Raw genomic sequence first — 24,628 nt, forward strand, 5'->3', positions numbered from 1 at the left:
ACCTACGTGTTTCGTAGTATTTTTACTGACTTATATTGTAACTGATAGTGTGGAATTAGTACTTACTGATTGTGTTTTAATGACAATATATAATTTTCGATAACTAACAATTTATTTTTTTCTTTTCAGGTCCATTATAATGAAAGTGAACCGAAGGCGCTTAATAATTGCATTATCAAATTCGAAGTACAAGCACACGTATGAGCATTATATATAAGCTTTACCTTATATGTAGTTATATCCCGATAAAAATCGGTAGTATGATACACCCGTAGCGAACCGAAGATTGAGGGGCGGCATTACTACTTATAAGCTGCGTGCTAGCGGATGCCGGGTGCTCAGAAAGATGGATCTGTGGTGTTCCATGTTCAAACTACTGCTGTTCCAAATGATAATGATACGGTGCAGCGCGAAGTTCATACCAATAATAGATGCGCCGGTAGTGGAGTTAGATGGCGAGCTACGCGAAAGGGTTCAGGAAGATATTAGTAACTTCATGCATACTGGTAAGTACATTTTTATTTATAAGATTTCTTGATATTTTAGGGCCGCTTCTAATTATTATCGCACCTTGATTGTATATTATTATCGCAGAGTTAAGTAGTATTAATAAAAGGTTACTTGTAATTTTGTGGTTAGGAACACTAATTCGAATTAGTTATATATCGATTATTGAATTTTATTTTATTGAAAAAAATATACAAAGGTTTGAGGTTTAGTCCAGCGTAAACAATTAACATTGACGGCTGGAAGATAAATTTTAATGTTAAATTTATGAACTCGTAAACCTAATCTTGTAAGTTGTTTTGTGGTTGTCACAAGGTTTGAAATGCTGATAATTGGATTCGAGTCTCTTGTGACGGCCCGAGATTGCCTTTGAAGGATTATCTTAGGCATGTGTCTGTAGATTTTTGACGGCGGAGTAGGGTTTGGCTTCATATTCTTTTTATGTAAAACAGTCAAGAATAACTCAGCATCTTTTTTAAATTATGAACAGTTTGATTTAATAATGTCGGAAAGATTGGTTTTATGTACTCACTTAATAAACATGTAATCGAAAGTAAAATCAAGTTCTACGGAGGTACGCTTGAGCGCGACGGTAAGATAACACCTCAAGGCGAGTTCAGTCTTTTTACTCGTATAAGTCATTAGCGTACGTTTTCTTGGATGTACAGCGTGTTTATATATGCGATATGGGGCATAAATGCGAGATAATTGCTTTTAAATTAGATATACGCGGTATTTCGTTTGAATTCGGGAGGAGTTGAAGAGTTTTGGACTTATTAGAATACCTTTATAATTAATAAAATAGTGCTGCTACATTTTCATAATAAGGATTGTAATACTAGAAATTATTTATCCCAATATTTCAAAATTAATAATAAAATTATTATATGTAATTACCTTTTTTTCTAAATTTAAAACAGACACAACAATGCTGTAAAATTTCTATTACAGTGACATTTCAAGAAAAGTTCTCTATGTAAATCGTGTAAATTGTCATGTTACGAATGTTGCTGTTAATGTAGTCTGGAGTGAAATAACAAGCTAAACGTAGCCCATAAATAGCCCAAAATAGATTTACGTAAATGCACGCACAAATGAAGCATAAACGTAACGTAATAAAACCCATAACCATAAACCTACAACTGTTGGTAGATTTCTAAAACAAGTTCATTATGTCCTCACGTAAAGGTTGCTACCCTCTATTGCATCTGTTCTTCTTTCTGTTCTCATATGCCATTTATAATAAATAATTTTTAATATACTTACCTATGTAGATGCTGACTGACTGACTTAATACTAGACGGCAGTGACTTCTTACCATTCGGTGGTACTTCACCCTCTTTTGCTACTTCTTTCTAATTAAAAAATAAAACAAATGATGATGATCAGTTTTTGGCTACTTAGTAACGCAATATTTATGTGCAGAAAATATGTGTAAAAAAATAAAATATATAAATTATACAGACATTCTGTATTAGGTATTAGTTACTGTAGCAGTAGATAATATATGCATAGGCGGACAACATCGGTCGTAGAATAGGCAACCACTGGCACAGTAGGGTACTCTAGGATACGACTTGGTCAAAGGTCGGTCACCCCCGACCTTACTGGTTATGGAAGGTGGACCTAGGCCACTAGATTATAAAAGGATGTAATAAATAGCACGTTAATCTTATAACTAAGGTTATATCTATTTGTAGTACTTTAGTATTTCATATTCTAAAACGTTACTAGATCGAGACTATATAGATTCGATCTGTATAATATAATGAGGTTAGTGAGTGACTTTTGAAGGTTATGCAAATACTTGGTTCAATTTAATTTTACTCGTACGCTTGTTTTATCTTGTAAGTGTGCGATAATTACCGAAACTTATCACTGGAAAGTGTAAAGTATAATGATCTGAATTGCTTATCTAATAAACTCAATATTTACAGAGCAAATCTTATCTCTGTTGTGGAGAAAAGGTGCAAATCTTGGTTACGCAGTGACGTGTCGTGTGACGTAAAATTATCACTTGTCATGAGAGGATGTGGTAGATTATAGTGCTCGTAGTGGTAATATAGGGATCAAAGATAAATATAGTAGGATTCTAGAATGAAGTGGTTTGCAAAATACTTAAATTGATACTTTTTAAAATTTATATTTTTATCGTGTTGATTGAATGGTTATGGTTATTATTTAACTTAATCACGTACGGAGTCAATGGACTTCATGCTGTTTTGGGTTAGCTTCTACTTTTCGAAAATATAGGTATGTGACATGTGTGATTTTAAATTATTATTTATCCTTAGAGGTGTATCTTAGGATGTTATAAGGTGTTTTTCATCAGAGATGTGAGATAGCTTAGCGGTTAAAGTCGAAACTAACTTACGAAGCTAAGCTACTACACACTAATGTTATACCTACAGCAGTCGCCAATCTAAACTCGCATCCGTAAATCTGGATTTTCTTATGGTCCTTAGCTAACATTTTAAATTTTCTTACTATTTTATGTCTTAGGACTATTACAATCAAAGTTTTAAGTAAATAAAATGCATATTATATACCTACGCATTGTAGACCTACCTACTGGGTAGTACCGAATTATCGGCTTTTAGTTGTAAACCTTTGATATTTTCTACTATATGTCTCTAGCTCTCCAAATGGTTTTTTTCTTGACATGATGGATTCGAAGACATATTATTAAAGCCATTATTCAGACTTCCACAAGCGAGAATTAAACTCTGAACTCTTTGCGATGTGACCGGTAAGGTTGTCGACAATTATGGCAAACGCGTCATTATATGTATAAAGCAAATATTATACAAGATCGTAGAAACTTAAGAAATACTACTTAAAATCACGTATTTGTCAGGAAATGTACCTGTAAACTGTTGCAAGGGAATAGTACTTAAATAGTAAGTAAGTATTTATCTATTTTAGTCACACAACAAACAAGTGGTTACGCATAATGTTATTTTCTTCTGACACCTTTATTACATTTACTGTTTCTGCTACATACATAATACCTTAGTTTAGTTTACGTACTCCGATTAGGTTCGTACAATAAAGATGATGTAATTCACTTTATCGCAACACATAAAATTAGGTTTTTCGCCTAGCAACTTGCGCTGTCTTTTGCTCGATAAAATTAAAACTTTATACAGTTTATCTTGTTTTATTATGTAATTAGTATTATTATTTATAGGAGAGGTACCTTGCGTAGTTCAATATTTCTCTAAAACTTCTTGTAGACGAACTAGAAATGTGGTACCTCTCAACAATTTGTTAGTTAATGTCTAATATCGTAGACCTATTAATTGTAATCATTTTTATTTAATATCACAATTATACACAAAAAACACTTATAAAGGAAACTCTGTAATTTCATTTCAACATTCATCAGTTAGTTCCACAATACATTAAATATAAAACACTTCACAACTTCAATAAACATTATCTACAACACACTACGTTTTTAAGGACTTGCACAAAACAGAAATAAAATCAGCAAGCCGTCGTTCAAAAGTTTAACGAGATAAATATTTGTGGAACGTTTCAGTTAAAAGCATCCGAATAGGATAAAATACGGGCGTATATTCACGACTTCAAGATGTTTTGTTGCGCGTGTTTTGTTCGAATGTCCACCCACGCGAGGCGCTGAGGTCGGCGCTCCGGTGACTCGAGTCTGTCCCGCACGGGGCGGGCACCCAGGGTAATAGACAATAATTGCTGCCAAGCCCCCGATAAAAGAATCTGCTAGTAAGCACTCGTCTAGACGGCCCACGCATACCAACACAAAAACCTCACTTTATTATTCGTTCTGATTGACCATATTCGTATAAATTGTTGAGCTAAAAGAATATGCCGAATGATTAATTGTGAGTTTTCTGGCGATGATCAAGATAATTGAACTTAATTAAATTTACAAATGAATGCAGTTCATAATTGAATCCAGATGATCATTTTTGAAAAAATATTTTGTTTACTTGGTTTTATATTTAGTTTGTATTTAAGATATTTCGTTTTATGGCAGTTGGCAAAAAAATACAAACAGTTCTGTTATTATTCCCGGCGAATAAAATTCTTTCTTTAGCAATTAGCTGTAAAACACAAACAATTAAGTACGGATATTTATAACGTTACGATTCAACAACTCGACAAAACAATTACCTAAATGAGTATCTATAGTATCATATCATATTGTTATTGTTAGGTAATTACTTCGATTATTATATTTAAATCCCACGTGTAAGCAACATTCAAATCTATAAAAAAATCTATGAAATTAAAATGTCTAGGTATTTTAATTTAAACTATTATATAAATCAAAAGATCGATCTTGCTATTAATGAAGTTTACAATTTATGTGTTCTTTATTACGTTTATTTAAATTCTGGCCAGATGAATTTTATTTTTTCGTTAACTATAATGAAAATTTTGAACAGAATTTATAATATTCGCCAAATGTATAATTACATAATTTAATTATATGTGATATTTCAAATATTATCTAATAACGTCTGGGAAACAGTAGAACCTGTGTGGCCTCAGTCATAGAGTGTCAAGTGTCCAGGCTAAGCTGACTACGCAAGACTATTTCATAAGAAATTGCTCATATGATGACTGATAATAAATAACTAAGCCTAGGATAATTATACACCGGCGTGAGTAACCGACAAATTAAAATAACCGAATATTATTTTCGTATTAGCCTCACTGCTGCGGAGTTTATTATTAAACTGCACTTTGCGAGAAACTTACTTTGCCTCATCATAATTAATATGTATCTTTCATATATCAAACTCGGTGGAACTTACTTCCTTATATGTTTAGTGCGTCGTATGATCAAATAAGACTTTTTGAAGAACATATCTATCTTTTTAATATAAGAATCAAGCATGTAAATCTAGCTGCCCTGAGGACCAACAAACTCAGCAGTGCATAACACTGGTGTTATAGAACAGAAATAGGTGTGGTGGTAGTACCTCCAAGGATTTTTTTATAATATAAGAGTAGCAGACGAGCATGCAGTCCACCTGATCGTAAGTGGCTACTGCCGCCCATGGACACCTGTAATCCACCCCAGATAGGATTAGATATTCCTACCTGAGGTCGGCCACAGATGCGCCGCTACCCCTGAGGTCTAAGCTGGAACGCCTCGAAAAATCTGTCTCCCTTACCACACCCTTCAAACCGGAACACAACAGCGTCTAACATTGCTGTTACTAGGTAGAAATAGGTGTGGCGATGGTGACGCCTGAGTCGGACCACAAAGGGTTCTACCACCTTCCAATTTATAGATACATTTATAGATTTTTGTTTGTAGAACACAGGAAGATAGTAGTAGAAAGTTACTATACCGTAACAAAGTTCATAAGTTGCTATTTAAGTTGCATGTTCCCGTCGGCTGGCTAATATGCTCTGACCCTTAATTGCCTTTTCCACAACCAGTTGCACAAGACATTTGCGCAACCGCGCAACCTGACCCGTGATAGGCCCTAATGGTCTATTTTCCAGGCGATTAAGAAAACAAGTTGATACGGCGATGGCCTAACCTTTTTGAGCACAGAAAATCTTTGAAAATTAGTCAATTAGAGAATTTATAAAATAACCACTATTGACTCCTTTAACGTGCCTTATTTAAACTAATGTTTACAGAATTTAACCTCTGTTGATTTCTTTCGAGGCATATTTCTTTAAAAATTAAAAAAATGTAAGAGATAGGAAATAATAATATCCCGTAAAACTATTTATTTAAAAATATATCCATTCTAAAAAAGTAATCAATAATAAAGCGCTCCCGTCTCCCTTGTGTAATAAATATTATTTAGCGATAGTTGACATTATTATTTGATAAGCGTCATATTAAGTTCATATATTTACAAAATTATATTAATTACTATTTTTTAAAGATAACACGGAACCCGCAGCGCGTGACTCAAACTCGCACTTGATATCATTTTTTATCAGTCTAAAAATAGTTGTTATCAGGGTTTTCTCGAGTAGAACATGTATCCGTAATTGGTCGCATCTACTCGTACAAGGCATAGGGCGTAACATTGACCTTCGAAGACACTAATCTTATATGTAACAAGACAGTGATTATTTTTTTTAAAGCAAATGAGAGCAGATTGAAAAAAATATCATTATTATATTTCATAAAGTTGCGATTGAAGTTTAAATGGTAAACGTCTTATTGTGTCTAATTTCTAGAAAAAAATCATTAGAGGTTTTTTTATGATTACACTATACCAAAGGTTATATTGCAGTTTAATTAAAAAAACACATAGAAAAAATATATTAGTTTTCCAAGGTTCTCTTGGCATAAAGCCGTATTAAAGTGCAATCGAATAAGTTAGTTTTTTAACACGCAGGCTAGAGCTATGTTTTTTATGTGTATATGAATACGTGCAAAATATAAAAACGTATTAATCATCTGGCACTAACAAAATGCTCTCGTATGAAATAAATTAAAATTGCCTAGTGGTATCAGATTACCGAGATAGTTCGATGACTTGCGTCATCATTAACAACCACGCGCCAAGCCCGAAGGCAATCGGTTTATTTACTACCATCAGCAATACCACTGGCAGGTCAATGCTGTCTTATGTTTTTGATAGTTACCGTTTTCCTAGAATCCGCCGTCATTTAAAAATTATTATTACACCTGAATGACTTACGAATTACAGACCATGCAAATACACATCAGCAATTTGCATTACACCTTATTACACAAAATATTAGATTAGATTAGTACAAAAACAGACTAAACTGAGCCAATATTTCGTAACAAACTTGCGTTATAAATTATTTGGGTTATTGAACTGTGGATATACATTTATTCTTATCAATTTTCGTTTCTTTTCAACTGCTCTTAGTAACCCAATTTGTTGTACTTGTTCAAATATTGTTCTTTTTACAATTGTTAGCTGCCTCTTAGGATAGAATTCCATTAAAGTAGTTTTAATGAAAGTAAAATTTACTTCCATATGAAGCAATATTTTTATCAGAAAACCAAAAGTACATTTATTTATTACATATATTAATAATCTATCCGATCTATGCTATAATTTTATGGACCTATTCGTACATTTCAGAGATTTAGTCTTGTTTTATAGACTTTGTCTTGTTGTATATATCAGAGAATTATAGCACCTCTTTCTTTGAAGTTTGTAAACGCTACTTATATAACGAAGTAACTGAACAGACTAGGTATTAGTAGCTAAGAAAGATTTTCATACTTTAATAGATCCATAAACTCAACGCACTGTTCAGAGTAGAGGACATGCTAATGCCTCTACTGACCAAGTGTACTAATAGGGTGGGTACAGCATACGGTTACTTCATCATCAACCCATTACTGTCCCACTGCTGAGCACGGGTCTTCTCTCATAATGAGAAAGATTAGGCCACAGTCCACCTCGCTAGCCAAGTGCAAATTGGTAGACTTCACATACCTTTGAGATCTTTTTTTAAATCTCTCAGGTATGCAGGTTTCCATACGATGTTTTCCTTCACCGTTTAGCAAGTGATAATTAATTTGTTACTTGGTTAGGAATAACACAACAAAAATTAAATGATATAATATTTTTACACAGGTATCTACTCACATAGAGACCTGGACCCGTCTCAAGTGGAGGTGGTGACACCAGTGAAAGTGACACACGACGGCGGGTACGTGTCGCACGCGGTGGAGCACGCGCACGCGCACGGGCACGCACGCGCGCGCCGCGACTTGCACGCCACCGAGCATTTGATGCCGCACGAACTGCACTACAACCTTACTGTCGGCGGACGGGACCTCAGGCTGGACCTTAGGTATGTTATGCTTGTCTATCTTATGTTAAAGAGTGTCCGTAAGCATTCGATAACCCGAATCTCCTAAGAAGTTACCCAGCGACGATAACTGAAAGATTTTAATGGGATACAGATAGTATGCTACTTCGATAGTTTTTATAAAATAAAGCAACCTACAAATACAGTATTATTCCTAATACTGGCAATTAGGCTCTATCGTGGTCTATACGAGACTAACAAGATATTAAGACTTACTCTAACCACTGTACCTATATTAAAGGTTACAATACGATACAGTTATAATATAAAACTGTAAACTGAATACTCTGAACACGGAGGAGTACGGCATTAGCACAAACAATTAAGATTACACCATCTTCACCTCACCATCTCGTATTATTAGAGAAGAGCCCTGTACATACGAGTATAAATATTAAAATAAAGAAAGTCTAAATATAGGACAGTAGTAACCAACATCTAAAATCGGATATCATAATTAAAGGCAAGGAACAATTAACCGACATAGCTTCGATGTGCTACAAATATAAAATCGACAGAAATTCATGTAACTATCTCCACAAAAACCACTTAAAATTTTATCTATAACATTATAAATTCTGATGTCCAAATCAATCTCAGATCTATTTCGATGTCAATCCACAGGCCATTAAAACTATACATTAAACTGATTACAAAAAGCTTTTTCATTCCGTTTTATTTTTAGAATTGAAAGATCTACTATCAATTTCTAAGTTATGGCAACAATAAGCAAAACAAGAGCTCCGATTAATCAAATTAGTGGTACATTGTATAATATATAGTAATCATCTAGTTTATTTGCATAACAAGAAATACCAGACGTTGATAAAATCGAGCAGATGTTTCTAGTTGTAAAATGTAATCTCACGACCAATGACCGTAACATTATTGTTGATAATTATCACTCAGTTATTTCATCTTATATTGGGGAATAGAAATACTGCAATTTCATGAATTCATTACACGAACTAATTCATAAAAAACTGGGCTTACTATAGTCCAGGTCTTCGCTATAGATCAAGTTCATTTCACAAAACTTGTACATGTATTACATTGCAATTGTGCATGTCACTAGGCGACCATACTATTTTTAAAGTTGGATACAAATTGTTTCGTGTTGCACATTTGTAATGTGTTCTCATGCCAACAAGAAATTTCTTCGTAATGAATGGAAGCCCTCAGTGTACATGTTTATACATTCATTAAATATATATTGATAAGGTCTGTAGGTCTCCTGGGTTAAGACTACTACATACCAGAATCATTCATAGACGTATTCATTCATAAATATAATTATTTATGTGAGTAATATATATGTTCCTCTATATTTTTCTATAATTTATAAACAGAAATGAATTGGCAAATAAATCAACTGTAGTTTAAATTAATCAGAATTGTATTTGGCTAGGATTGTTTTTAAACTAAAAAGATTTAATACAGTTCTTGAAAAAAGTTACCCTTCTCATTTCTCTTTAGATGCAGAATCTCGAAATATTTAATGAAAAAACAAATAGCTTGTATAATAAAAAGTTTTGGGAAAATCTGTTCAGAATCAGAAATGTTTAATTTTAGAGAATTCTTATTATTTCTTGGTATCTTGCGATTAAGCGTATAAAGTTGGCAAACGGGGACTATTAGTTTTTTTATATGTAAAAAGCTATACGTCAGTCAACGTCGTTGTGATGCTATAAATAGGTAATTGCTGGGCGACGTTTATCGCTGTTTTCTGTTATAGCATCGACGTCGATACTGATACTGACATAGTTTATTCTGCACCAACGCGACCTTCTGGCTATTTGAACTTGTTCACTATCTTGTTTTAGCGCACCACGTCCACTTATGCGCTTGTGTCATAATATTATCGTTATCATCCGTCACGTCCATTTCATAATACTTTTTATCTGATTTGAGAATAAGTGGATCTGACCATTGATTTTTTATATCCTAAAACTTCCTATTCATTTGTATCTCTCGGCGTTTCTTTTGATTAATCATACGCCCACAAAGGTTAACGAATGAGCTTGCCACAAAAACTCAAATTGAAATAATAAATCATGTATAATAATGATACCTAGACATAGATGTTATCGTTACGCTTATTAAATAAGTTCAGAATAATAAAATTAAAAGTGCGCATTCTTTAGTGTTATGGAGCTTTTGTGCCACGCCACCCATAAGGCCATAAGTAGGTATATAATGTTTTAAGGATTTTACTCTGGAGAGAAATATTTCTAGGCAAAAAATAGGCGATTATTTTATATTACCTGTGAAATCTTTCTCAATTTTATTTGGTACTAATAACGGCAAAATTGAAATATTCCTCCAGACATCATAATCATCAGAAAACATGCCTGGGCAGAGGTCACGCTCAGTGAGTCTTGGTTAGTTGTATACTATAGTTATTACAACTATGTGTTCGAAATGGCTAGAGCATTTATTCAGAATCGTGTGGCGCCATCTTTTGTCGAGTAGGTACTGAAAAGTTCCCTAAGGTCCAATTTTTAAATTATATATTATAAGAATGGTATACTTACAAGCATACGATATTTAAATTCTAATTCATTCTTTTAAATTATATACCGGTATCTAGATTTACATGTATATTCTATGTTATGTTTTAAAAGTGCTATAGCATTGGAATAACAAGGATAAAACTACATTTGTAATAATTAACGTTAACTATTAGCAATGAAGTCAGTAGCCTTATATGGCAGCCTTGAGACGATCGTTCCAGTAATTCACAGAATTTGTACATAAATCTCTATAATCCGGCGTCGTTATCCTGATCTGGAATTTAAGATGCCTAAGTGCTGGTGACAATTTTAATGTTGTTGCATTTATGTTTTTATTTTTTGTTGTTTTTTTATTCAAAAAATACTTTAAGTCCAAAATATTTATTCTAGTAAGATATTCTATCAAAGATGAAGCTCATAAAATTAAAATCAGGTAAATTCGTGTGATTACGTACTTGATTTTATGAATACTTCATCCTATGAAACTACATTAAAATAAGATTATATTATATTATATTGTTTATATACAACAAAATATTTTCCTCCGCCTTGAAATAAATGATAATATAGGTAATTTATAAAATACCTTTCACTAACCTTAATAATTTGAGAAATACTTTGTACGATTATCTGAAATAACACCTTCCTACACTTCTTATATTTTTAGTCGAAAATGTCCTAATGTTGACCACAGATTCGATTAGACGTATCGTATTATTTGTTTTGGATACAAAGAGATATTAATTTCGGACAAGTTGTTGGCTTAGCGCCTAATACCGCACGCACTACTTACTGGAGAGCGAGGTAATAAATTTTTCGTGCTATTTCCGTATAATTTTTTCACAGAAATCTTACCGCTCAGCCACAGTACATTTCTCGATCCGAGAGTTACGAGCTACATGTATTAGCATTGTAGGATAAGATTAAGTTTATTACTGGGAGTTGTAAAATGTTTTATTGGTGTACATGCTATGTTTCTATAAGTTTTTTTGTAAAACGCACGTTTTTTTTTTGGAAAATTCTGCTTGAGTGAATTCCTCTATATTTAATTAAAAGTCGCGTTTAAATGACTTAAGTGGCTCTCTCAACTAACCCGTGCAGATATTTTCACAATATCCGGTAAAATAAGTATATACGATTACTAAACTAGTTAATTTGGAATTTTAAAATACCACAAAAGTCTATGAATAAGAAACAGCAAAGGCCTGAACCATCTCAATTTGAGAGGATACACGTGCCCAGCTTAATTGACCAAAGCAACTTCAAGGCGTCTACAATATGTTATATGCTTCTATCAAGAATAACATTGTTGATCGAAGGTTATATGTTACTAGCTGACCCGGCAAACGTTGTGTTGCCATATAAATAAAAAAATGTTAAAGGTGAGCAACCCTTATCACTTGAAATCATATTTTAATCTTATCACATGAAAAATAGATAGTAGCCGATTCTCTGACCTACTGAATATGCATATAGAATTTATTGAAAATCGGTAAAGCCGTTTCGGAGGACTACGGTAACTAATATTGTTGACACGAGAATTTTATATATAAGATAAATTTTCATAATGAGTCTACGAAATAAAAGCGCCACATTATTGTGATATATAAGATACAAGATTTCCATTATCTTTTGTTGTCGTAAACAAACACATTACACAAAATAAAATTGTCTTACTCCCAGCGGAATCAAACCCACATTTCCTCTCTTAAGAGTAACTCCATTAGACTTCCAATATTTTATCTATCATCTAAATGTATCTTGAGAATAAAATCCATTAGCAATCACTTTAAAAAGACACTAAAGTCCACAAACATTACATTAGTATGCCTGTAATTATACCGTTTACCGAAGTTAGGCTAGCGTTTAGTTTATCTAAAGTCAGATATAATGAATTCCAAATGTGGACTCAGAACAGCATTCTTGCAGTCGATAATGCAATAATGAATGAAAAGATACTATCTACATTATCTGGCTATGGAACGAAGTGCCGGCGCCTGTAATAATTGCGTGGCTGTACATATAATTTCATTTGAATTTTTGACGTAACTTTATACTTATTATTCTTAAAACCCAGTCATTAAGGTTGGCCCTCCATTATTCTTTGTAAATAGGTCGAACAGTCGAACACCCACAGTGCCTGGGGTGCATTCATATGTAATTTAGCTCAATGTAGCGACGCAGAGGCGCAAATGATTAATTAACGGATGTATCACAGCACATCTTAAGTGTGTTGAATAAAACAAATTTGAGCTTTAAAATTTTATATGCCATTAAACGAAATGAAGGCTACGATTTATTGTGCATATATTTTGATATTGTCTTATAAAAGCTTTGATGTAAGGTTGCTAATAACATGGAAACTATAGTTTAATTCGTTTAGAATAAAGTAAATTAACACGGAAACCGGTCAGATATGGATAAATTCGAATGTTCTATATTCATATTAAAATTTATAAAATAATTGGAACGATTGAAAGGTGGTATAACCAGTATGTTTTGACCAGGAACGTGCTACGGCCATAATATCTATGTCTAGCTTGGGCAGTACCCTTACCATGAGTTTTCAAAACATCCCACAATTTTACGTTACGTTTACTCAATCCATTATTCTGTTCCGTTTGCTTCATTAGACTGAGTAAACGTAACAATAAGCAAGTGCTCAAGTCTTTTTGTCTACCTCACATGTTCAAAATAGAGTTCAAAATAGACATTTAATGTTAGGTTACTGACACTATAGTTCTGATACAATCCGCTAGGGGCGCTGATTGGAAATTGTATGGGCAAATACGTACACAAATACCAAAACAGTCATAAGGTAAAGTCACCTATTTCCGCGGTATTTTCACCAAAACTAGAAAGAGCGTCAGATATTAAGCATTTGCTACGGCTTAATAAGGAATTAGATAATTTTATCAGAAGCTTTGTTATCTGTACTCCTGAAATAGACTCGACATTTTACGATTAAATATTGATTTAAATGTGTATTTTAAATAAATATGAACCAAGTCAGAAAACCCTAATTCCGATGTAAAAATCCTTATTCCGATGTATTTGGTTCCTAATTCCGAGTATACAAAATAAGGGAGTGAAAGAGATAGAACGACTGCTACATGGTGTATAAAAATAAATGTTATTTATTGAATTTAGTTTCAATTTCGATTTAATTTTTGTTTATTACTTAAAGAGTAGCTTTATCCAAAGTGTTCTTAGCTATAATTAAAGGGAAGCTGCCAAAATAAAACTTATTTATGGTATAGTTTATTGATTGGTTAATTTTACTAATGTATATCATGTTTTTTTTTAAAAACTGCAGTCAATTCGTGTATCTGCAATACAATTTTGGGTATTCTTCTTCGTGTACTTTACCAAGGTTTATTATCGTACACCATAAATATTATGGAATGCCGTCATGAGGTTTATAGAATTATTTCATTTTGAATAATTTAATCAAATGAAAACGTCGTAAAATGTTCTAGTTCTTATTTAAATATCCATAAAAATCGTATAACAATGTTAGTTCTTCGTTAATTAGGTTTAGCGAATTACTGATACAAAAAATAGAAATGTTCTTAAAAACCGATGAAAACTTTAAACACCCTGTATAGTATTTTGCGGTTATGCCGCGGATTAATGTGCCCATATAACCTAATTCCGAATTATATACATCGGAATAGCGTTTCATAACTAAAAATCACGTTTCCAAATTCCGATTATTAAATAATAAAAGACTTTTACACAATTTTGAGGCAGAAAGATGCTTTATGAAAATATGTACATAGTAATATACAATACTTGTTCAATATTACATCCATATCTGGATGAACTTCATTTTCTCTCCTTAGTTGTCCCATAGAAGAAATTAGGAAAGTACATAGATAGGTCATCTTTGATACTATATAATTAGGTAATGCAGTACAATGCAGTACCACGGAAAATGATTTCAATATTAATTGAGTATTAAACTTGTCAAAATCGAAGCAAGACGTGCTTATTCATAAAAACAACTACAAAAATTGAAATAAAAAACAAGTCTATGAAATTGCTATTCCGTGGTATACATCGGTTTTAGGGACAGCCCAAAATATTTGGCACCTAATGCCGCTGTATTTTTAAACTTATTTCTACTCTTATCTGTTAAGAAATAAGCACAATATTTGAATGTTATCGATTCTATATATAATCAATATAATGTTTTCATCGAAACACTATCACACACATGCAAATTTATTGAAAAAATCACTATTTGAGAAATCGTGACATTCACGTGCTAAAGGCCCAAAATGTATGGAGCATACGTTTGATGGAGGCACTAATGCAGAACTATGCGATTATTTAAAAAACCATACACATAATACTATTACGATAGCCATATGACAAAAGAGTGATAAATTATCTATTAAATAACATAGCTTTTTTTTAAAAATGAGTTGGTAAATAGTTTATAAAAGCCGTTTTTGTAAATACCACGGAATATAGTGCCAATTTCAGAACCCCTCGGCATTAGGTGACTTTACCTTATTTATCAAAACGTAACAACTCATAGTAAGGGAATAGTTCTTGCGTTTCAGTGGAAGGATGAAAATGCCGTCTGCTTTATATATGACTATGATGCGACCATTCGATTCCTTAGGAATGGCAATGCAACTGTGATCGGCTGTAGATAGAGCCTTTGTTATATTGGAGTTGGTTGCAAATGTCTTCATCTAGTGGTAAAGCTATGCTTCAAAGGTAATCTCTGTTTTATGTTGGTTATAGATATCTATCACTAAAAAGAGTGAAATTTAACTGTTTTTGTCTACTTAAACACAAGAAGAATCTCTAAGTAATATTAATCAATATTTCTTCGTAACTCTGTTTTATTTTTATGTAAAAACTATGTCTAGCGAGTAATTTATCTGACCCGAAATGTAACGGAAACGGTTTCCTATTTATGTATTAGGATACATTAATAGTATCTGAAATAAAACTGGACGTCAGATGAAATCCGTTTCAATTAACACTGTAATTAGACAACTGGGCCAGTCAAAGAACTTTATTGAGGATTCGATGTTTTTTATGCCTACACTGCTAAATACATACACTAATAATTTTATAACTTTGTATTTAGAGTGAGTCGAAATTTGTTATTTTTAGTCGTTAACATACAATTTTCACGACTAAGTTATTAATTATTATTACATTTAACATTTATGACAAATTATAACTCATCCTAGGTAAAGTAATTCGAATGCAGATTTTTACATTTTATTTAAAACATCGTTTTAATGTCTTATATCTATTTAATACAAATAAGATATTTTATTAAGGTTTTTAATTGAATATATTTAGCAAATCGCAAATTATTTTAAATGAAATTAAATCATATGAGTCCGTACGACATCTTATCATCCCTTTTCAATAAGCCAATAATCGCTCGTTAATCACCTCTTACAAGCACATCCAAAACGCTCCGACCTTTCTCTACATACATTAATTCTTTCAACGCTCCTGGCTACTAGAATATCATACCGCCGGCTAAATACACTAAACACACGGTTCGCATTTACTGTAATTCATACATTCATACGTCGGCGAGCGAAGTGCAGCGGATCAAAGCCGGCAAACCGCGGAAGTGCGACGCCTTTTCGCCTGCAATCGCTTCTCGGAAACGCTATCACTCGCACTCGTGTGAACATCACGCACAACTACTGAGAAACTGCTCGTGCACTTTTTTACGCATTCAATGACAAATATGACACACTTCATTAATAAACATGTGACACACTTGTCGCAACAACTGTTGCACCCCAAAAAACGTATTGATGCGTTTAAATGTCATTAATTTTGTCACCCGCGACCTTCGTTTGTCTGTAGAACTGTAAGCTCCCGATATAGTTGTGTCGGCTTTTAAGTGCCGCTTGTCTTCGGGAGGTCAAAATCATATTCTACCAAACTGCTCTGATGTAGATTAAAGAAATACCATATATGTGGCCAACTCCTCTATTCCTTTTTTTAATTATGCTTAGTCCTTCAACAAAATTAAATGACCGTAACTTAGTATTAATTTTATAATGCGGATTAAAAAATTTTATGAGTTCATTAACTCCAGCTACTAGATGTTATGGTAGATCCAGTTCCTTAAATAGTATTGTAGAGGTATAGGTAAATATTTAGGGCATATAGCTAAGGTGTAAAGTAGGTTACCGCTTAAATTCGCTTTCTACTACGAAAGAAGAGGCAGTGCTCATGCATTTTAATGGAGAGAAACAAAAACTGGGCGGTCTTTGAGAGTCATGCGCTTTACCAAGCTCGATTCATAAATATTTATGTGGCAATTATTATAAAAACAATGAATGATGAATTTTGCGAGTATTGCGTAACGAAGCCGTCAAGCGTAGGAAGAATGATTTTATTACACAAAAGTATCGTAAAAAATTTAGGCATTCATTCGAACCTTTTACGGTGTTTAATTAACCGATAAAGTACCGGAATCTCAGATATTTCTTAATTTTATTTACGCAACTGTTCACCAAGTACAAATAATATACAGGTATATTTTACGAACCATATGCATACCAACCTATTGCGAGAATATAGGTGTTACCATTTGTTTTTCAATACAAAAATTTATGTTTATAATTAAGAAAAATATTACTCAACATTTATCAAACATAGATAACAGAAAAAAATATCAAGACCATTAATTCTTTTTGTAATATTTTTTTCCTTTTTAAGATATTTGCGTTATAATATTACGTTCTATTAATGACTTCGTATATTTATATTCAAATTTATATCCGCAACCGCCGCAAATCTTCTAAGAAGATATAAATATGTTAATGTATGCAAAGTAATAACAGTTCATTATCGCGCTGCGCTGCGCCGGTAACGTCGAAACTAAAAGCTTAATTGTAGCAATTTTGTGTGCAAATGAATATTTCTATCAGTATAACTATTGAGAAATTAGGCGGAGGTGCTAAAACTAAGAGTGCATACCGGAGGGCAATAAGGATTGTATATTTAATGGTGGGTACTGGGTATATTGGCGCCATCGATAATAAATTTTCGCAATAGTAGCGAGGCCCGACATAGCGCCCGCTGCGCCGCACCAGACAGGTTATTTGTGCCAAGTCGTTAGGCCTAAAATAATTTACATAACAATTCATATCTCTGTAATTATATCGGTGTTAGGCATATCTTACACAGATATATCGGTCACGTCACAACTTGTAATAATTTTGCGAGTGTTGTTATTAAAACATATCATCGTGGCCTTAGCATGAATTAGAATTTCTACTAAGTGCATGGAGTTATTAGTACGTTAGTGTTATAAGATATATAATATGTTTATTTGTGGTTGATGCTTTATATTTTATTAAAGCACACGTCGCTTAACTGACTTATTGAAAGACTTAAGTATATTCTGTTTTAAATTTCATTTGGGTTTAAGCCTTTTAAATGTCAATTTAATACACGGAATGCCATAACAAGAGCGATAAAGTTTGATGTGTCGGCAACCGCGTTTATAATTCTAAACCAAGCCGCGTAATTATTTCGGTAATCGCATTTCATGACAGCTCGGAATTGCTCTGGATAATTGCATCCATATAAAATATGGTTGAGTAAAACCACCACTCAACTTAAGTAGGTTCATGACAAGCTTCCAGGCTTCAAGTTCAAGATCCCCATAAAAGGCCAATAAAATCAAGAATTTGCGTTCTGCTTTAACCGGCTGTTGCTTAGCGATTTATTTTAGAATCCCTAAGAATAACATATTGGTATATAAATATATTGAATACATTTGGTTATAACACATGCAAGCAACACATGATCCTCTGTTGCATGTATCACTCTATAGTTGCTAATTCGGGGAAGGATCGGGTGTGACATTGAGGTTAACGTAAGGACATAGATCAGAAGTGCACACCAAAATATTTTTGAATATTATTTTTTACATACACGTTCCAAATAACAAGACGCATGTAGTATCCGATACAAAAAAAACTACAATCTAATATTCTCACACTCTCATAAGAGACAACTGCAATTATTATCACAGCTGCAATAGAATTTACGATGATAAAATAATGTTCTTACAGTCGTATCATAATAAAGCTACTTAAAATTCTCAAAATAAGACAGCTACGTATTGATTTGGACGTTTGCCATAAACGCTAATTGTTTCAAAGAAACATCTCTTACTCGTTAAGTGCTTGAGGAATGGGCGATGAGAAACTATCAATCGTCGGGCGTCTAGAGTCAACCGTAGTGTTGAGCGTGTAGGAAGACGTAGCGCGTGTGTATCGACACTTGTGTCAATAATGCGTCCCAGCGCCAGGCTGCCTATCTGGGGCGGCCATATTTACTTCTACTAATTGCCTTAATGAGTCTTATCTGTGTACTTAGCCGCCACTCGAACTGTTTGCCTGTCGATCGACAGCTCACCTTACTCAAGGTTGAGTTGTCCACGAAGATTGCAAGCAACAAACTGGTTTATGATGTACCGACTACTTAGATATGTATCTGTCAGCTGATTGTGTTTAGTCACAGCACGTACGAACAACAACCGTTTAACTCTCTGCTATTATATTTACAGAATATGAAATATTTAAAGTGTTCAATTGTTTAAGTTATGCGAATCCAATGAAAACATTAGTTTTTTTCGATCAATATATCTTCACAAGCCCTTAGTAACTTACAAGCGAGACAATGAAACTTCAATGTTATCTTTTCCTTTTCCTTTGCGGTTAATAAATTGTTGCGTTCCAAGTTTTCTGGCCTGTATCTAAAACCGGCTGTGGCATTACTCGATAAATCTTGACCGTGCTAACTCGAAATCTACTTTTTATGGTCGACGCCATAGTGGACAGATTCCTTGGTCAATATGCGTTTAAACCACAATTTATTGCTACAGACTAAAATATTTCAAAGTTCGATGATGTAGTTAGAACCTCCATGTTTTGTACAAGGCCATATTCAAGGTAATACTAATATGTAGTTGGCGTGTTAATAATTAATAAATTACCTACAACTGATAAAATCTCACTTGAAACTACAGAGCATATAATTATATTTTATTTTATAATTTTACATTTATTTTTAAAGCCGATCTATCCAATACCTATATAGATAACTGTTGACCCCACTTTTAAAAAAATACTTAATCTTAATGAAGATTCTGTTACTACGTCTTGACTCTATCAAACTATACATAATGTAAAGTACCTATCGACTTCCGACCGAGACCAATTCACCTAGATAATAATTATTATTCATAAAATACTTAATATTATCCTTTAAGTCTTACTCAAATATAATTTGTAACTGCGACACATCTTGAGTTTAACAAGGATAAATTCCCCGTAACTTAACAAATGAAGGACCTTGCTCCGGAATGGAATTTTAATGATCCTCCATCACTTTCTTTTTGAATTACTGAGCGTATTTAGCATTCTGTGTCCGAGGTAATTCTTCACATACGCTCTATTAGAGAGACATTTTATCCTCTCTAATACAGTTGTATGCAAGAAAATCCCTAATATAAACTGCAATAATTACCATCCTAATGAATGTATATAAAATTAATAAATAATGCTTCCTGTTTGCCCCACTGAACAATGAACAAGTAAATTACGTAAAACATGTTATAGTTTTGACAATAAATATATCGAAAATTAAACAAGATATATGTAGTCGCTCTCTTTACTTTAGACATGAAACGAACTGTAGACATTAGTTGTAAAGTGCGACAATTATATGATAACATATTCACGTAACGTTTTGATACATATGTAATTAGACTTTCTCTGGCACAATGTTTTATTACATTAAAACTAGTTTTATCGTTACTTAGATAACTAGGTATCGTTGAACTAGTTATAACTATTCATTACATCTGTAATTGCTTCTATGAACAATAGTCTATATAAATGCCTATTGTATAATATTTATGTAGGCAATGATTAGCAAAATGCTCTTCAAATTTGGTGGTAGTAGTAGAATTTATAGAGATATTAATCATTTTTTGGAATACCGTAGCCTACGTGCGTCGCCTTGCATTTCCACGGAAAAACATAGTCTACTTAAAAGTCCGTTTATTTTTGTTTCTATTTAATTTTTATAGGCCGTTAAAAGTAGTTACCAAAGCCAATGGTCTTGTATTGATGACCATAACCCTAAACGTCGTCACAAAACTAATTGATAAAATATACACGTATTAATACATTATTGAAGTTACTTATCGAAAAAATATTTTTTTGTACACATATTAAATAATTGTTCTTTTTTTTTTGTCTAGGCCGTCAGCGACATTCATATTGCCAGGATTGGTGGTAGAGCGATACAAGGAGAGCGGGCGGACGCGGGACCGGCCGCAGGCGGCCGCGACAGCCTGCCACTACACGGGCTCCGTGCGGGGCCAGCCCATGTCCAGGGTAGCCATCTCTGCTTGCGATGGACTTGTAAGTTACCTGTTATTTTTTTATATGATTCTTAAAGGTAATAGAATCCTAATACGACTCTGAAAGCCCTACACTACATCTATTACTGTTTGAGAATAGTTTCTGTTCTGGTTTAAATTTTGTGGAAAGGAAGACTCTTAGACGAGGCATTCTTAGTTCTCAGGGGTAGTAACACGTCCGTGCCGAACCACTTTAATATTCTAATTTTAATCCGATCGCCTATACGATTATTTACTAATTACTTATATGTTGTAAAAAATCAATACGACGTTACTCTAAGAATATGACACACAAGTTCTTTACAGGAAAAGAGAAATAAAATTGACATTGAATCTACCTATGCCTACAAAAACAGCTTGAATAATGATACTAATATTATGTTTAAAACGTTATCATTACCGACATGCATGTGTGTATCATTGTGATATGTATATTTGCACTCTCGTAACGTAACTATCTCCAAACTTGAGTCGTTATGTCATTCCGTCTCGATTAAGATAAAACATTTAAACATGGACATTAATAATTATATAGTTCAAAAAACTAAAAAACACGCTTTTATGATAAAATCAACTAAAAAGTAGAAAATAATTTTCAATCTAAGAATCAATTAAGGAACAGTAAATAGTATAATTGTGGAAAAAGTGTGGGGTGCTTTTCGAACCTGATAAATGGAGCACCCTACACTTTTTCCACAATTATACTATTTACTGTTCCTTAATTGATTCTTAGATTGAAAATTATTTTCTACTTTTTAGTTGATTTTATCATAAAAGCGTGTTTTTTAGTTTTTTGAACTATAATTATTTATTAATTTTTAGTATTTCTCGTTATAGCGACCACCATTATTCATCGTTTGTAAAAAAATCAAGTGTCTATCTATTACGATTTAAGAGATAAAGCCCAACGACAGACGAACAGACCGCAGAGGGTTTCGTTTTAACCTTTGAGTACGGAATCCTAAAAATCATTCTACAAGAGGGCATTATAGATATGTTTCAGAACATTTGAGTTATAGGGAAATAACATTATTATTTTCTAAACTAAAAATCACGATATAAAAGTTACGCCTATTGAAACTAAATAGCAATAATTATTTGCAATCTAAAGTTGCGATGAACTTTGCTGAAGGTGTTTGAAAAATCTCGCCTCGAAAATCGTTAATCCAGAGGATGTTGATAAGGACAATGGTACAAAACTATTAATTAATGTTTAAAATATTGAATTGTCATCGGTCCTTAATAAGTATGCCAAATTTCGAGTTAATCCGACGTTTTGAAGGGGGTTAAAATCATGTTGAAAGATTCCGTTACATACTAACATACTAACATACCAACATACCAACATACATACGTCTGAAGCTAATAAAAGCGTGTTAATAATAAAATATTGAATTAAATAATTTAAACTGGTAGCAGGTAAAATTAATTTAAACATTGTGGGTTTCAATGTTTGATAACAAGTTTCGTTATCAACGCAAAAAAATATTAATTACATATATGGGTCATGTTTTTGATACACTTATGTACTTACATTGTACTGCTTGTGTGTTAGGTACTCTAGACGAGTTTTATTACGTAAATTATTTCTTGAAGTTAATTCTGTATTTAAAAGGATATTTGTACATTTTGAAGGAAGTAATATATCATTCAAGTCACACGTCGGTTATAACTGGTTATGAATTCTAAGAAGTATTACCGACACGATTATCTTCATCTGGAAAACCATAATTTTGTAATTACGTAGATGTTAGAAAAAGTTTTTTTCCTATTCAAAATAATTTGCATTTGTACAAATCACGAGCTGTTGTCATGTAGTTGTCGTAGTATTTAATTATAAAGTCAAGGAAAATAAAAACGTAACTATTATAATTCGTTTCGATAAACATTTAATCAATTACTTCTAGCCATTCGAACGAATTTAAGTCAAATATAACAGAAACAATGGAGAAGATTGCTACATGTTTTTATTAGGGAAATCACAAATATGTTTTTCGAGACATAGTAAAAATTATGTAAGTTATTTACATGTAAGAACAAAGTAGATATAAACGGATTTGTATTCCACTATGTAGGTAAGTTTATATACAAGCCACATAGAATTTTAAAACTATAGTTTAAGATTTTTTTGACGGACTGATGTTTTTTGTTTAATTAAGTCGCTTCCTCGACCATTATAGAAACGACTTCGCTTTTAGATCTTCGATAATGTCAAGAATGATCATGTCAAACTTTTAAAGTTGATGCTGTTTTCGTATGCTCATTTTTTAATCACTCTTATTTTCATTTTTTCTCTTTAATCGAAACTAAAAGTTGTTACGAATAAAACCGTTAGTACAACACCGAGAGTAAGGTATCTAAACCGATAATTTTCATACGTATTTTTATAATTCTCTGCAATAACCAACATTAATTACAACCTATTTCATTTACAAATAAATTGCGTGATTTTAACATCAGCTTTATAAAGTGCAAATAAAAAACATAGATGGATCTTGTAGGATTGTAAACAGAGAAGGCCGATCTTGAATGAAGCCTTAACCTTATAAGAACAAGAAAAGGTATTAACTCAACTTAGAACATAGAATTAACTTTGTAATTATTTATTATATCCTGGCAAAAACCCAAGAACGCGATGATATATATTTTTTAAAGTTTAAGTATAATGATCCTGGATGTAGGTATATCTTAAATATAAACATGTAGATAAGTAGGTACTTACATAAAACACCGATTAATCACGAAATAAAAAGTAAGTATTTTGACCAAATTTACGTTACATACAAAAAAAAATATTGCTAATTTTAAGATTTATATACTTCTTATTTTAGGTAGGTAAGTCTAAATCATTGGAACACAGGCTGTTACATTCCATCTCTTTAAAACTGAATGTAAGTTGTCAGATTAATATTAATGTTCGTAAATTATGTAAAACGCATAAGCATTTCTCGGAAATGTTTTAAAATTAACATTTCATGTGCTTTTTGATATTAACTCGCGAATGCCGATGTTATTACTTTTTATTTTGAACTTTTGAAACACGTGGACTCGCGCGATCTTGATAAGTTTTTGTACGGCTAATTTAATGATTAGAAATATTCGTCTTGTATGTTATTAAAGTTTATTTTTATTATACGCAAAATTATAACCTGTATTATAACTTTATGGTAAAGGTTATAAGCATTTAGATACTCAGATATACACATTGTAACTTGCTAATATACATCTTAAGAAAATATTTTTTTTCTAATGAAAAACTAGTAACAGACACGAAGACAAATTATTATTGTCTCGTGGGGAATCGTATTGGTTGCAAGAGCTATGACAAAACTAAGTATACATTCAT

At 32.6% G+C, this 24,628-nt stretch overlaps 1 protein-coding gene across 1 annotated transcript in view; it reads left to right on the forward strand.

Annotated features, from left to right (window-relative positions):
* Positions 1–259: 259 nt before the first annotated feature.
* The window catches only part of AdamTS-B (ADAM metallopeptidase with thrombospondin type 1 motif B), a 49,308-nt gene continuing 24,939 nt past the window's right edge, over positions 260–24,628 (forward strand). Inside the window, exons 1-3 of the mRNA XM_073082278.1 lie at positions 260–506; positions 8,091–8,310; positions 21,121–21,283. Coding sequence (XP_072938379.1) covers positions 347–506; positions 8,091–8,310; positions 21,121–21,283 — 543 coding nt within the window. The 5' untranslated portion in view covers positions 260–346. The remainder of the gene's footprint in view (positions 507–8,090; positions 8,311–21,120; positions 21,284–24,628) is intronic.

This window comes from Epargyreus clarus, unplaced genomic scaffold (genome assembly GCF_041222505.1).
Source record: "Epargyreus clarus isolate Ecla_fem2 unplaced genomic scaffold, WU_Ecla_fem_2.2 ptg000017l, whole genome shotgun sequence".
Lineage (NCBI taxonomy): Eukaryota > Metazoa > Arthropoda > Insecta > Lepidoptera > Hesperiidae > Epargyreus > Epargyreus clarus.